Source organism: Ranitomeya variabilis, chromosome 2 (genome assembly GCF_051348905.1).
Source record: "Ranitomeya variabilis isolate aRanVar5 chromosome 2, aRanVar5.hap1, whole genome shotgun sequence".
Classification (NCBI taxonomy): domain Eukaryota; kingdom Metazoa; phylum Chordata; class Amphibia; order Anura; family Dendrobatidae; genus Ranitomeya; species Ranitomeya variabilis.
In genome coordinates this window covers 197,743,844-197,760,931 of record NC_135233.1, presented here as the reverse complement: position 1 = coordinate 197,760,931, position 17,088 = coordinate 197,743,844, and the positions used below count along the sequence as shown (strand labels likewise).

General features: G+C 42.7%; 1 protein-coding gene across 10 annotated transcripts in view; it reads left to right on the top strand.

Annotated features, from left to right (window-relative positions):
* LOC143804881 (diacylglycerol kinase eta-like) overlaps positions 1–17,088 on the top strand; it is a 266,345-nt gene that overhangs the window by 149,778 nt on the left and 99,479 nt on the right. For all 10 annotated transcript variants that reach the window (XM_077283417.1, XM_077283420.1, XM_077283423.1 and 7 more), the window contains 2 exons: positions 6,261–6,371; positions 9,543–9,623. In XM_077283417.1, coding sequence (XP_077139532.1) covers positions 6,261–6,371; positions 9,543–9,623 — 192 coding nt within the window. The remainder of the gene's footprint in view (positions 1–6,260; positions 6,372–9,542; positions 9,624–17,088) is intronic.

The following is a 17,088-nucleotide window of genomic DNA, read 5'->3' as shown; positions in this document are numbered from 1 at the left end:
TCTTTGTGCGGATTCCGCAGCGTTTTACACCTGTTCCTCAATAGGAATCCGCAGGTGAAATCCGCACAAAAAAACACTGGAAATCTGCTGTAAATCCGCAGGTAAAACGCAGTGCCTTTTACTTGCAGATTTTTCAAAAGTCGTGCGGAAAAATCTCACACGAATCCGCTACGTGGGCACATACCCTTAGGGTTAGGGTTGGAATTAGGGCTAGGGTTGGAATTAGGGTTACGGGTGTGTTGGGGTTAGGGTTGTGGTTAGGGGTGTGTTGGGGTTAGGGTTGGGATTAGGGTTATGGCTACAGTTGGGATTAGGGTTAGGGGTGTGTTGGGGTTAGTGTTGAAGTTAGAAATGAGGGGTTTCCACTGTTTAGGCACATCAGGGGTCTCCAAACGCAACATGGCGCCACCATTGATTCCAGCCAATCTTGCATTCAAAAAGTCAAATGGTGCTCCCTCCCTTCCAAGCCCCGACGTGTGCCCAAACAGTGGTTTACCCCCACATTTGGGGTACCAGCGTACTCAGGACAAACTGGGCAACAACTGTTGGGGTCCAATTTCTCCTGTTACCCTTGCAAAAATAAAAAATTACTTGCTAAGACATAATTTTTGAGGAAAGAAGAATGATTTTTTATTTTCACGGCTCTGCGTTGTAAACTTCTGTGAAGCACTTGGGGGTTGAACGTGCTCATCACACATCTAGATAAGTTCCTTGGGGGGTCTAGTTTCCAAAATGGGGTCACTTGTGGGGTGTTTCTACTGTTTAGGCACATCAGGGGCTCTGCAAATGCAACGTGACGCCCGCAGACCATTCCATCAAAGTCTGCATTTCAAATGTCACTACTTCCCTTCCGAGCCCTGACGTGCGCCCAAACAGTGGTTTACCCCCACATATGGGGTATCACTGTACTCACAACAAACTGGGCAACAAACATTGGGGCCCAATTTCTCCTGTTACCCTTGTGAAAATAAAAAATTGCTTGCTAAAACATCTTTTTTGAGGAAAGAAAAATGATTTTTTATTTTCACGGCTCTGCGTTGTAAACTTCTGTGAAGCACTTGGGGGTTGAATGTGCTCATCACACATCTAGATAAGTTCCTTGGGGGGTCTAGTTTCCAAAATGGGGTCACTTGTGGGGTGTTTCTACTGTTTAGGCACATCAGGGGCTCTGCAAATGCAACGTGACGCCCGCAGACCATTCCATCAAAGTCTGCATTTCAAATGTCACTACTTCCCATCCGAGCCCTGACGTGCGCCCAAACAGTGGTTTACCCCCACATATGGGGTATCACTGTACTCACAACAAACTGGGCAACAAATATTGGGGCCCAATTTATCCTGTTACCCTTGTAAAAATAAAAAATTGCTTGCTAAAACATCTTTTTTGAGGAAAGAAAAATGATTTTTTATTTTCACGGCTCTGCGTTGTAAACTTCTGTGAAGCACTTGGGGGTTGAATGTGCTCATCACACATCTAGATAAGTTCCTTGGGGGGTCTAGTTTCCAAAATGGGGTCACTTGTGGGGTGTTTCTACTGTTTAGGCACATCAGGGGCTCTGCAAATGCAACGTGACGCCAGCAGACCATTCCATCAAAGTCTGCATTCCAAAACGTCACTACTTCCCTTCCGAACCCCGACGTGTGCCAAAACAGTGGTTTACCCCCACATATGGGGTATCAGCGTACTCAGGAGAAACTGGACAACAACTTTTGGGGTCCAATTTCTCCTGTTACCCTTGCAAAAATAAAAAATTCTGGGCTAAAAAAATATTTTTGAGGAAAGGAAACATTTATTATTTTCACGGCTCTGCGTTATAAACTTCTGTGAAGCACTTGGGGGTTCAAAGTGCTCACCACACATCTAGATAAGTTCCTTGGGGGGTCTAGTTTCCAAAATGGAGTCACTTGTGGGGAGTTCCTACTGTTTAGGCACATCAGGGGCTCTGCAAATGCAACGTGACGCCCGCAGAGCATTCCATCAAAGTCTGCATTCCAAAACGTCACTACTTCCCTTCCGAGCCCCGGCATGTGCCCAAACAGTGGTTTACCCCCACATATGGGGTATCAGCGTACTCAGGAGAAACTGGACAACAACTTTTGGGGTCCAATTTCTCCTGTTACCCTTGCAAAAATAAAAAATTCTGGGCTAAAAAAATATTTTTGAGGAAAGGAAACACATTTATTATTTTCACGGCTCTGCGTTATAAACTTCTGCGAAGCACTTGGGGGTTCAAAGTGCTCACCACGCATCTAGATTAGTTCCTTGGGAGGTCTAGTTTCCAAAATGGGGTCACTTGTTAGGGAGCTCCAATGTTTAGGCACACAGGGGCTCTCCAAACGTGACATGGTGTCCGCTAATGATTGGAGCTAATTTTCCATTCAAAAAGCCAAATGGCGTGCCTTCCCTTCCGAGCCCTGCCGTGTGCCCAAACAGTGGTTTACCCCCACATATGGGGTATCATCGTACTCAGGACAAACTGGACAACAACATTTGGGGTCCAATTTCTCCTATTACCCTTGGAAAATTAAAAAATCCTGGGCTAAAAATCATTTTTGAGGAAAGAAAAATTATTTTTTATTTTCACGGCTCTGCGTTATAAACTTCTGTGAAGCATCTGGGGGTTATAAGTGCTCACTATGCATCTAGATAAGTTCCTTGGGGGGTCTAGTTTCCAAAATGGGGTCACGTGTAGGGGAGCTCCAATGTTTAGGCACACAGGGGCTCTCCAAACGCGACATGGTGTTCGCTAACGATTGGAGCTAATTTTCCATTCAAAAAGTCAAATGGCACGCCTCCCCTTCCGAGCCTTGCCGTGCACCCAAACAGTGGTTTACCCCCACATATGAGGTATCAACATACTCAGCAGAAATTGCCCAACAAATTTTAGGATCCATTTTATCCTGTTGCCCATGTGAAAATGAAAAAATTGAGGCTAAAAGAAATTTTGTGTGAAAAAAAAGTACTTTTTCATTTTTACGGATCAATTTGTGAAGCACCTGAGAGTTTAAAGTGCTCACTATGCTTCTAGATAAGTTCCTTGGGGGGTCTACTTTCCAAAATGGGGTCACTTGTGGGAGCGCTCCAATGTTTAGGCACACGGGGGCTCTCCAAACGTGACATGGTCTCTGCTAGCGATGGAGATCATTTTTCATTCAAAAAGTCAAATGGCGCTCCTTCCCTTCCGAGCCTTACCATGTGCCCAAACAGTGGTTTACCCCCACATGTGAGGTATCAGTGTACTCAGGAGAAATTGTCCAACAAATTTTAGGATCCATTTTATCCTGTTGCCCATGTGAAAATGAAAAAATTGAGGCTAAAATAATTTTTTTGTGAAAAAAAAGTACTGTTTCATTTTTACGGATCAATTTGTGAAGCACCTGGGGGTTTAAAGTGCTCACTATGCTTCTAGATAAGTTCCTTGGGGGGTCTAGTTTCCAAAATGGGGTCACTTGTGGGGGAGCTCCAATGTTTAGGCACACGGGGGCTCTCCAAACGCGACATGGTGTCCGCTAAAGATTGGAGCCAATTTTTCATTCAAAAAGTCAAATAGCGCTCCTTTCCTTCCAAGCCCTGCCGTATGCCCAAACAGTGGTTTACCCCCACATATGAGGTATCAGCGTACTCAGGACAAATTGGACAACATCGTTCGTGGTCCAGTTTTTCCTTTTACCCTTGGGAAAATAAAAAAATTGTTGCTAAAATATCATTTTTGTGACTAAAAAGTTAAATGTTCATTTTTTCCTTCCATGTTGCTTCTGCTGCTGTGAAACACCTGAAGGGTTAATAAACTTCTTGAATGTGGTTTTGAGCACCTTGAGGGGTGCAGTTTTTAGAATGGTGTCACTTTGGGGTATTTTCAGCCATATAGAACCCTCAAACTGACTTCAAATGTGAGGTGGTCCCTAAAAAAAATGGTTTTGTAAATTTTGTTGTAAAAATGAGAAATCACTGGTCAAATTTTAACCCTTATAACTTCCTAGCAAAAAAAAAATTTGTTTCCAAAATTGTGCTGATGTAAAGTAGACATGTGAGAAATGTTATTTATTAACTGTTTTGTGTCACATACCTCTCTGGTTTAACAGAATAAAAATTAAAAATGTGAAAATTGCGAAATTTTCAAAATTTTTGCCAAATTTCCGTTTTTTTCACAAATAAACTCAGAAATTATCGACCTAAATTTACCACTATCATGAAGCCCAATATGTCACGAAAAAACAATCTCAGAATCGCTAGGATCCGTTGAAGCGTTCCTGAGTTATTACCTCATAAAGGGACACTGGTCAGAATTGCAAAAAACGGCAAGGTCATTAAGGCCAAAATAGGCTGGGTCATGAAGGGGTTAAGCCAGTACATGTCCGGGCCCGTCTGAAGTTTGCTAGAGAGCATTTGTATGATCCAGAGGAGTTTTGGGAGAATGTCCTATGGTCTGATGAAACCAAACTGGAACTGTTTGGTAGAAACACAACTTGTCGTGTTTGGAGGAAAAAGAATACTGAGTTGCATCCATCCAACACCATACCTACTGTAAAGCATGGTGGTGGAAACATCATGCTTTGGGGCTGTTTCTCTGCAAAGGGGCCAGGACGACTGATCCGGGTACATGAAAGAATGAATGGGGCCATGTATCGTGAGATTTTGAGTGCAAACCTCCTTTCATCGGCAAGGGCATTGAAGATGAAACGTGGCTGGGTCTTTCAACATGACAATGATCCAAAGCACACCGCCAGGGCAACGAAGGAGTGGCTTCATAAGAAGCATTTCAAGGTCCTGGAGTGGCCTAGCCAGTCTCCAGATCTCAACCCTATAGAAAACCTTTGGAGGGAGTTGAAAGTCCGTGTTGCCAAGCGAAAAGCCAAAAACATCACTGCTCTAGAGGAGATCTGCATGGAGGAATGGGCCAACATACCAACAACAGTGTGTGCCAACCTTGTGAAGACTTACAGAAAACGTTTGACCTCTGTCATTGCCAACAAAGGATATATTACAAAGTATTGAGATGAAATTTTGTTTCTGACCAAATACTTATTTTCCACCATAATATGCAAATAAAATGATAAAAAAACAGACAATGTGATTTTCTGGATTTTTTTTTCTCAGTTTGTCTCCCATAGTTGAGGTCTACCTATGATGTAAATTACAGACGCCTCTCATCTTTTTAAGTGGTGGAACTTGCACTATTGCTGAATAACTAAATACTTTTTTGCCCCACTGTGTATGAGACAGTACAGAGACCTGTACTGTATAATGAGCTTTTTACACTTAGGCCTGCAACAAGGACAAGGTGGCATCCTCTACATTATTTATGCATATGACTTTCCAAGAAAGATACGTTGCAGAAAGCTGTATAGTGCATGTTTGTATAGTGTTTGTTTGTTTTTAAATGGAAGTCTATGATCAACATATGCTACAATATGTCTATAAAGTGTCATACATAAGAGTCGTCCGTGGGAGGTATTCTACACATTTGTAAAGGTAATTTTAAAAAATAATTAAAAAGTGACGAGCTAACCTTATTCACTTATATGGTTTAACTGTGAAACTGGTGTCTACGGTTATATGATCATGGGGTGATACTGGTACCTGTGTAAAAATCTTTATTCAAGTAATAGTTTGGTGATACCATGGAATCACTGTAGTGATAATGGCAGAGGCCATAGTTTTTCGGTAACATTTCATCATTGTATAGTGGCATTATTGGTGTGATCGGTCTTCTTCTAAAGTGTTTTATTCAATAATATTGAATTGCTGTATTGTGGTAGATATTTCTAAATTAACTTAAAGGAGTTGTTTGGGTTTAGGCTACAAGTCTGCAGTCACTCTTTGTGACTGCAGATTTCAGAATCCTTACATCGTGCGCACTGCGCTGTGTGTATTCTCTGGTGCCGGTTCCGGGAGCGATCACATGCCAACTAGACATGTGCAGCTTCACTCAATGCAAGTGTATGGAGAGAGACATGTCTAGTCGGAATGCGGCAAATCACACACTTCCTGGTGCCAGCACCAAACAATCCTCACAGGGCACATTATGAGGATTCACAAGTCTGCAGTCATATAGAGTGACTCATACTTGGAGCCTAAGGCCGGACAACCCCTTTAATGCGACTATATTCTGGTGCACACAGCTGCCCCTCTCCTCCCCTTTTAGAGAGCCGCCATAGTTAACAGCAGTAAAGACATATGTTTCTAAGTTTGTGTGTATATTATTTGCTCACTTTGAAAATTGTAAGATGATTTTGTCATCTCTTTTTATATTCTGCAGAAAAGTGTAAAGGAAGGAATTCTGCTGAAACAGACCAGCTCCTTTCAGCGATGGAAGAGACGCTACTTCAAGCTCAGAGGACGCACATTGTACTACGCCAAAGATTCAAAGGTGGCAAACTCTACAATGACTTCTGGGTTTTGATGCATCAGAATATTACAATAATTAACTCGTTTCTGGTCATAAAGGAAATCAATCGTTGCAGGCTTCTTCTAGGGCTTGACAAGTCAATCTAATAAGGGTATTCTCATACACTAAAAGACTGTACATTTTCTGTTTTTCGTCCATTAACTACAACGGGGCATCTATTGCCAACATTAGAACATTATTCACATACGTAATCGTCGTTACACTTGTAAGACACATCTGCTCACAGATGTCACAGAGGCCCATATGGATATCGTTACTGAGGCTAATCCTCTGTTAGGTCGGAAGAAGTATTGCTAATTATTAATTATGTGGCCCAATGTGTATAGAGAAATGAATGGATTCACAAAATGTATAAAATGTATACAAAACAGAATAAACATTGTCAGACTTCTCAGTGTATGAAAATACTACAACAACGCTGTAATTTGCTTTGAAGGTTATGCTCCAGATGACCTCCAAAATGGGCGAAACTTCTTTTGGATCTCCATCGCCCACTTATTCTTTCCTGGCATTTTTGATTCTCGGTACCCCTCCAATCAGCCGTATGAGACCACCACACTTGCGGATGGCCTCAATCTGCTCTTTTTTTGTTCTTTTTTTATGTGCGGCTTCTATATATTTGTGTCTGTGCCGAATATTGCTGCAGTACCCTGAAAAATGCTGCAATACCCAGACCGTGTTCACCAAGCAAAGGAGGCAGAGGGTCATTATTATATATATATATATATATTATCTATTAGATAATGATCATCCATATGCTGAGACTCGAAAACTCCATACAAGAAGCGGATAAGCAGATGAAGCTGAATAATGGACGGCTTCGTCTGGTTACATTAATGGTTGCAGCAGTCGGCTGACTTAGGCTTCGTACACACTGCATTTATAGCCACTGTTGGACACATATACTGAGGAGGTGACCACAGAGTGGATGTGTAGGAAATGGAAAGCCATTATAAAAACAAATATCACAGGCCGTACATTTCTTACACTAAATATGGGAATTTTCAATCTGCTGCCATACAGTTCACTAGACAAAACCTAAGATGGAAACAAAACGAGCAAAAACCCTGCTGTAAGTAAGACGTAATAATACAAAAAAATAACATAGGGACTTCGATAGTAAACATTGTTTTTGATTTGAAAAAAAAGCATAAAAGTCATCCCACCACGACAAGGCGAACCTAAATCGAGCCAGTCGTATATTGTAATATTAAAACCTTACCAAGGTGACCCTAAGGTCCGGGCAGGACAGAGGCCTGACTGCGTCTGCGGGTCTCCATAGTCGGGCCTCGAACCTGTCCTGCCCATATTCACATTGAGGTCCTTTTTGATAAATGGTAAAGTTAAACCCCTTCCCGACATCTAACGTTATAGTACGTCAGATGTCGGGTCCCCTGCTTTGATGTGCGCTCCGGCGGTGAGCGCACATCAAAGTCGCGACATGTCAGCTGTTTTTTACAGCTGACATGTGCGCGCAATAGCGGCGGGTGAAATCGCGATCACCCGCCGCTATTAACTAGTTAAATGCCGCTGTCAAACGCAGACAGCGGCATTTAACTACCGCATCCGGCCGTGCGGCCGAAAATGACATCATCGCCGACCCCCGTCACATGATCGGGGGTCGGCGATGCTTGTACATTGTAACCATAGACGTCCTGGAGACATCTATGGTTACTGATCGCCGGTGGCTGTGAGCGCCACCCTGTTGTCGGCGCTCACAGCACACCGGCATTTCTGCTGTGTAGCAGCGATCTTATGATCACTGCTACATAGCAGAGCCGATCGGGCTGTGCCTGCTTCTAGCCTCCCATGGAGGCTATAGAAGCATGGCAAAAGTAAAAAAAAAAAGTAAAAAAAAATGTGAAAAAAATAAAAAAAATATAAAAGTTTAAATCACCCCCCTTTCGCCCCAATCAAAATAAATCAATAAAAAAAAACCCCAACCTACACATATTTGGTATCGCCGCGTTCAGAATCGCCCGATCTATCAATAAAAAAAAAAGCATTAACCTGATCGCTAAACGGCGTAATGAGAAAAAAAATCGAAACGCCAGATTTACGTTTTTTTGGTCGCCACGACATTGCATTAAAATGCAATAACGGGCGATCAAAAGAACGTATCTGCACCAAAATGCTATCATTAAAAATGCCAGCTCGGCACGCAAAAAATAAGCCCTCACCTGACCCCAGATCACGAAAAATGGAGACGCTACGAGTATCGGAAAATGGCGCAATTTTGTTTTGTTTTGTTTTTTGCAAAGTTTGGAAATTTTTTTTCACCACTTAGGTGAAAAATAACCTAGTCATGTTAGGTGTCTATGAACTCGTACTGACCTGGAGAATCATAATGGCAGGTCAGTTTTAGCATTTAGTGAACCTAGCAAAATAGGCAAGCAAAAAACAAGTGTGGGATTGCACTTTTTTTGCAATTTCACTGCACTTGGAATTTTTTTCCCGTTTTCTAGTACACGACATGGTAAAACCAATGATGTCGTTCAAAAGTACAACTCGTCCCGCAAAAAATAAGCCCTCACATGGCCAAATTGACGGAAAAATAAAAAAGTTATGGCTCTGGGAAGGAGGGGAGCGAAAAACGAAAACGGAAAAACGGAAAAAGCTCCGGGGGTGAGACAGTATAGGACGCGGTGGGATGGCTTTTATGCTTTTTTTGATCATTTTGCAGATGCATAGTGGCCAGATGGAGGCCACATAAACCCCTCACTTTTACAGCCTATCAGAACATTAAAGTTCATATTGGCAAAAAGTTTCTGATCAATACTTTAGAGTGTAACTGCACTTTTCTTTTTTTTGGGTGGGATTGGATACAATAGTGGCGAGCTGCTGTTCAAAAGCGTCCGTAGTCCTTTTGGCCAATACTTGCCAAAGTCTTATCGATAAAATAATAAACTGGGCAGTTTCATAGATCCTGCCCTTCGATGTACCTGTTGTGTGAAGTGCTTTAAGTGTGTGGCCCACCTGGGGATTCACCTGCTCTCCGGTGGGCCAATCCGAGCTTTACCGGTAAAACAGTCTTATGGTCGTAGCAGTTTTAGGCGTTGACTATTTCTTAGTTCTGGTGGAAGAATACTCTTTAGGGTAAATTTACCTTAACCAGCACTTTTGTTTCTGCAGTCTCTGATATTTGATGAAGTCGACCTTTCAGATGCCAGTGTCGCCGAGACCAGTACGAAGAACATCAACAACAGCTTCACGGTAGAGTGATAAAGATGTTATTTGCATTAAACTCTTTTGAACCGTAGAATTCCAATCCAAGCTGATAGCAGCCATGTACGTGCAACGTGTTAACTTACCCATAAAGCCAAGAGTGATCAAGCTTGAAAAATAAAGATGACGTTTTCTGACTTAATTTAAAAACATTAATGACCCTATGAGGTTGGTAACTCTGATGAACTTATCCTCTGCAGCAGATGTAATTCTTCATCTTGTTTTCCTTGGTCTCATGTTAACCAGTTTCAACATAGTGGTTGATGGTTTTCATGACTCAGCATTGTATGGACCTGTGTGCCAACACTGCCTCTGACATTCATATCTGATTTTCGCAGATTTTCCAAAGGCTAGTAAATTTGACAAATGAACCCTTAAGGAAGTATACATGTTCAGTGGAAGCCATTCGTGGTACCTACCTGATGAAGCTACTTGAGAGCTTGGCAGTGAGGTGTAAAGCTGATGTTAGAGTAATGGAGGGATACTTTGAGAAATCTAAGATGTAACACACATTCTGGTCCATTTCACACGTTTCTTTACATACGTGTTCTCACCTGGTTTTGCTGTCTTCAGTCTGAATCTACAATGTGAACATTCCAATATGAACAAGGAAAACCATTGCATGAACAGGGGTGTAAACTGTTGAGCGGTGCTGTAGAAGCATGAAACATACTGTATGCTGGAAATTCTATGTAACATGCTACCCTACGTATGTGTCACATCAAACATGCTCCATAAACTTTATGTACTCTGGAATCTAAATGGACAAGACCTGAGCACTTGATCCCCTGTTTTGACTAAGAGCTAAAGGAAACACATAACACGATAAAACGTCTTTTGTTGCAGGAACAGGTTAGGTTTGTTTTTTTGTTTTTTTTTTATATTTCTATGTTGTTTAACTGGTTAGAATTGTGAAGTCTATTTATGGCCAAGAGGCAAATTTCCATCAAATTCCTGACTGTTTACAGTGTGAGAAGTGCTTGTTTGTTACTGTATAGAATAAAGTGAGGTCAAAGATGTGATAGATTGATCACTGAACCCAGCGAGTCTCTTGATGTAGACTGTAGCGGCTCACAATCTCAGTGATTGGCTGCAGTGGTGATGAATGTTATATTCATAATGACACCGCTGCAGACAATCAGCTCAGTGGCTCTGCTGATGTAGACTATACCGGATTATTAGCTCAGTGATTGGCTGCAGTGGTGATATATGCTGTATTCATGATGACACTGCTGCAACCAATCATTTAGCTTAATGGCTCTGTCAATGTAAACAATACCGGGTACTGAGCTCAGTGATTGGCTGCAACATTGACGTATGCTGTTTTCATGACACCACTGCAGCCAATCACTGAGCTCAGTTGCTTGGCTAATGTAGATGGCACCAGCTACTGAGCTCAGCAAATGGCTGCAATGTTAATGTATGCTGTATTCATGGTAACACCACTGCAACCAATCACTTAGCTCAGCAGCTCTGCTGATGTAAATGGTGCTAGGTACTGAGCTCAGTGATTGGCTGCAGCAGTGATGTGTGCTGTAGTCGAGACTGCAGCCTCTAAATTATCAGAAGCAATGGCAAACAGGCAGCCCTGGATCCTGGGAGGGCAAATAACAACTCTTTTTATTTTGGTGACAAATGCTTTGCATGAAAAACTGGCACTGAAAAATGATGAAAATTTAAAAATTTTGCAATGAATGTAGAATTTTAAAAGTTGAATTAAAATTTAAAAATCTGTGTGGTGTGACCTGCGAGGGGATGTGAGCGGACACTTCCCACAGAGCTCCTGAGCAGATCCGTCTGCAAGATCCTGGGAACGCTCCTACGGCTTTTTCACTTATCCTGACACCTGAGATTGTGCTGAATTTTGTAATACCCAGTGGAGGTGTTAGGGTACGGCAGATACCGTCACGACCAGGCAGAGGAAAGGAAAAGAGGACAGTCCAACATGGCGTTGACAGGAGAAAATCTGGTGCATGATAGAGCTAAGAAGATAGTCGCAAAGCTGGAGCTCTTTGTACTAACAGCAAAATGTCAGCAGGAGCAGCTGAGCTTAGGATGAGAGAGATGACCTAATGGAAGGGTCGCTGACCTAATGGAAGGGTCGCTGACCTAATGGAAGAGTTGCTAGCCTAATGGAAGGGCCGCTGACCTAATGGAAGAGTTGTTAGCCTAATGGAAGGGCCGCTGACCTAATGGAAGGGTCTCTGACCTAATGGAAGGGTTGCTGACATAATGGATGGGTGAATGACCTAATGGAACGGTCGCTGACCTAATGGAAGGGTCGCTGACCTAATGGAAGGGTCGATGACCTAATGGAGCGGTTGCTGACCTAATGGAAGGATCGCTGACCTAATAGAGCGGTCACTGACCTAATGGAATGGTCTCTGACCTAATGGAAGGGTCGCTGACCTAATGGAAGAGACGCTGACCTAATGGAAGGGTCATTGATGTAATGGAAGGGTCACTGACCTAATGGAAGTGTCACTGACCTAATGGAACGGTCGTTGACCTAATGGAAGGGTCACTGACCTAATTGAAGGGTCGCTGACCTAATGGAAGGGTTGCTGACCTAATGGAAGAGACGCTGACCAAATGGAAGGGTCACTGACCTAATAGATGGGTCGCTGACCTAATGGGAGTGTCACTGACCTAATGGAATGGTCGCTGACCTAATGGAAGGGTCACTGACCTAATGGAAGGGTCGTTGACCTAATGGAGCGGTCGCTGACCTAATGGAAGGGTCGTTGACCTAATGGAAGGGTCGCTGACCTAATGGAAGGGTCACTGACCTAATGGAAGAGTTACTGACCTAATAGAAGGGTCGTTGACCTAATGGAGCAGTTGCTGAACTAATGGAAGGGTCGTTGACCTAATGGATGGGTTGCTGACCTAATGGAAGGGTCGCTGACCTAATGGAAGGGTTGTTGACCTAATGGAACAGTCGCTGACCTAATGGAGCGGTCACTGACCAAATGGAATGGTCGCTGACCTAATAGAAGGGTCACTGACCTAATGGAAGGGTCGTTGACCTAATGGACGGGTCGCTGACCTAATGGAAGGGTCGCTGACCTAATGGAAGGGTCGCTGACCTAATGGAAGGGTCACTGACCTAATGGAAGGGTTACTGACCTAATGGAAGGGTCGTTGACCTAATGGAGGGGTCACTGACCTAATGGAAGGGTTACTGACCTAATGGAAGGGTCGTTGACCTAATGGAGCGGTTGCTGACCTAATGGAAGGGTTGTTGACCTAATGGATGGGTCGCTGACCTAATGGAAGGGTCGCTGACCTAATGGAAGGGTTGTTGACCTAATGGAACAGTCGCTCACCTAATGGAGCGGTCGCTGACCTAATGGAGCAGTTGCTGACCCACTGACAAATTCTAGAGATGTTTTTAAGAAGCAGGTGACGTGAGCGAGTGAGCGATTGGAAAGGAAAGTTGTGTGTCAAAGACTGTGAGCGTGCTTCTTGGATGTAATGGTTGGACCACCCAATGAAATTGCAATATTGGGTATAGAAAAACCTATATGCCAAGCCAGCACGGAAGAAGGCACTGTTGCCGAAACGCACGTTGGGGTGGGTGTCTCCACAGTTATATAGGTAAACCCTTTGGCTTTATATTACATTTTACACCAACGTTTTCAGGTCTAGCACTTTGTTGCCCTGATGGCTGTTAGCCCTCATGTATTCTGTGTGCAATGAGTGTTTTACCACAAGTGGTCTTTATATTGTTATTGCACTATGATACACATTATAGCACTATGCATTTGCACGTTATAACCTGTTTGTCCTATTAACTTGGCCTGGGTTTCTTGCAACTTGCTAACCTGTATTACTACATTGGTTGCATCTTTCGGTTTACTATTGTCCTGTCTCTGTTTTCAAACATGCATGATTACAATTTGTTGTGTAATAATGAAGTTTATATATTTTTAAGTATTTTGGTTCTTTTGGTGCTTTGTTTCTTGGTATGATTTTCAATATTGGGTATAGGTAGTGTAGTACAGCAGTAACACCCTGTGCAGTGATGAGGCAGTGACCCAGCAAAGTTCAAAGCAAAACGTCTCTTTAATGTTAAGCTCAAAAAAACACAGCACACAATATCCTCTGGATCGCAGTTGGGCACATATCCTCTGGATTACAGTCACTAAACACGCCAGTCCACCTCCTGAGACCAGTTGCCGTGGGCGACTGCACCGCTGTGTACGCCCTGGGTGCCAGGCTTTTCAGCTGCCTTGGCCGTTTATCTTTGCTGGCCTGTGTTGCCTCACACAGCGTGGAGCTCTGCAGAGCCTTCCGCTCTGTATTCCTGCCAACACCAGACTGACACTGACTTGAACCTGACACATTTGCATGTATCCTTAGTGGGATAAATTCCAAACTGGTACAATCCCGATAGATGCACCTCTCACGTCACTAGCTAAAATACTAACAGATACAGTGTAAAGATTTATGTAGATCGGAGACATTGGTACCAATGCTTCTACGTGTGGAATACTTGACAAGAGGCGTCTCAGGTCGTGCTCCTTTGAAACCCAGATAAAGGCAGTCTCCAGAATAAATGGTGATAGACCCCCTTGGTGTCTTAATCCCTGTTTGGCTACAACTAATTGGGGACTTTCTGAATGGTGAGCTTCAAGAATACTTTAGACTAAGATCGGGATCCAAGAAGTATCGTTTCTCAGCGAGTGACATGTCAAGCATGTCGAGGTGAGGAGACTTAAAGCCACAATGCTCCTCTGAGAAATATGCAAATTGTCTCTTCAGAGAGGAAGAGGACTAGAACTCTAGTGCCACCTATTGGAAGTAGCAATCCTAAAAGTCAATGTCGACCCTTTAACAAGCCTTGTCACATGACTTAGGATAATAGCCAAGCCAGAATCTCAATTGGTCGACATTGACTTTTATGATTGCTACTTCCAATAGGTGGCACTAGAGTTCTAGTCCTCTTCCTCTCTGAAGAGACAATTTACATATTTCCCAGAGAAGCATTGCAGCTTTAAGTCTCCTCGACATGCTTAACATGTCACTCTCCACAAGGAGAAACGATACTTCTTAGATCCCGGTCAGACGCCTCTTTCTCAACCAAACCAGATCTCCACTTTGCACTGACGAGGGGCAGTACCCCGAAACACAGTGTCTGAAAATTGAGATTCTGGTTTGGCTATTATCCTAAGTCATGTGACAAAGCTCGTTAAAGGGTTGACATTGACTTTTAGGATTGCTACTTCCAATAGGTTTCACTAGAGTTCTAGTGCTCTGCCTCTCTGAAGAGAGAATTTGCATTTAGACTAAGATCTAAATTCTGGCGTAAAAAGCTTCGAAAAGTTTTTTATTTGCGAATCGAAGCTGCGCTAAAATATTGAGACTTTAGGTGTTTTTCCTAGATTTTCGCACAGCTCTGACAAAGTTGGCTGACCTGGGACGGTTGCCACTTGTCAAATCTTACTCTAGCAAGTACATGAGAAGGTGCGCGTGACCTCTCCACGGTCCTGATCCATGAAGGGGTGTATGACTCCAGTACACCTCCTCCAGGACAACGCCGATCTTGATGAACCAGGGCCAGTATCCATACACATATAGTGGGATACCATGAAGGCCTATGTCAGAGGATTGCTCATTCAGGATGTAAGTAGACATAAGACCAAGATAAGGTATTTCCTTTCGAAGCTTCAAAATAAAAGGAATGTGTCTAAACAAATATATTTAGCAAACCCCACGGATATAAATATATACAATTGAGAGGAGACCCAAAAATTATATAAGGAACATCTTTTGTCAACAGCGGATGCTAAATGCTTGTTTATGAAGGAAAAATACTTTGAGGAAGGAGAGAGTGCTGGGCATTTGCCGGCAATGGTGAAATCCCAAAGGGATCTTCTCATGTATCACAATGATATCATACTAGCGGGAAGCTGATTCAGGGTGATATTGGCATATTGAGATGTTTGAGGGAACATTGTGTAGACCGTCATAAGTCTGCATTTACTGGCACAGTGGATGAGATAGAAAAGTATCTTGATGGTGTTTGCGTATCTACTTTGTCAGTGGAGGCCAGTAAGGCTCCGAAGTGGCCTCTGACCCTTGAGGAGTTAGAGATAGCACTATAATGTATTCCTAATGAAAAAGCCCCAGGATCAGATGGCTTGCCTGGGGAGTTTTAATAAAACATTCTCGGAGATACAATTACCTCAATTGCTATCAGTTTTCCAAACAGCGGTAAAGGAGGGACAGGTATGGAGGTCTAAGTATGAAGCCATCATTGTTGTTTTACCAAAATCAGGGAAGGATCCACCAAAACCAAAATCATAGAGACCAGTCTCATTACTTCTCATGTTAAAATCTTAGCTATGGAAAATGGACTGTTAGGTGTAATTACCTCCTTAATCCATTCTGATCAATGGGGCTTTATCCTAGATAGATCAGCAGCAATACATTTGAGAAGATTGTTTTTAAGTCTCTCCAGCTATCCTCCAATGTGACTGAGGCCAGAGCGGTGCGGTCTTTTTTTAGGGCCTTTGATGGTATCAAATGGAATTTTCTTTGGACGGTAATGCACAGAACTGGGCGTACATCCCCGATTTATATCTTATGTAAAATGACTTAATATCTCCAGCTGCGATGGTACGTGCTAAAAGATGTCTGAGGCGAGGTTGTGTTGGAGTGGGGCACAGGACAGGTCTCCTGTCCACCATCGTCTTCTCCATGGCTATTGAATCATGGGCACGCATATTGAGATCCACTCCTGATACGGTAGGCTTTAGGTGCGGTAAGATGGAGGAACTTGTTCTTATGCTACTCTGTTTTGGAGACATTTCGAAATCCATGACCCCATTAATGAATATTATTATAGAATATGGGAAATGGTCTGGCTTACTTATTGGAAAAAGTCGGCGTTACTTCCTGTGGATCCCGTCTCTGACTGGACTTTTGTGGCGCACACTCATAAACGTGGTTAAGGATTTCAAATCTGTACAATTTGTCTAATGTTATGTGTGAGAAAAGTTGTAAAATGATCAAGGGAGTGAATAAAAAACACCTGATTAAAAAAAAATGTACAAAACGTGTATATATATTTGGACACATTTATAGAAGTTTAATTTATTTTACTGCATCGGCTAGTATTATCGATATTATTTTGTATTAAAAAAAATATTAAAAAAGTGGCGCAAAATGTGATCTCAGTTGTGCCATATGCACAGAATTGTAGAAAATCAATTAAGGGAATATGTCAGCAGGTTTTTGCTATGTAATCGGAGAGCAGCATAATTTAGGGTCTGATTCCAGCGATGTGTCACTTACTGGGCTGCTTGCTGTAGTTTTGATAGAATCCCTGTAGATCTAGATGCTGAATGATAATAAAGTAGGTATTGTGCTCACATTGATATAAAAAGTATTATAGTTTTAGTCACACTCTTGTTTTCATGCGTGTGGCACCGATGGTCATCTGCTG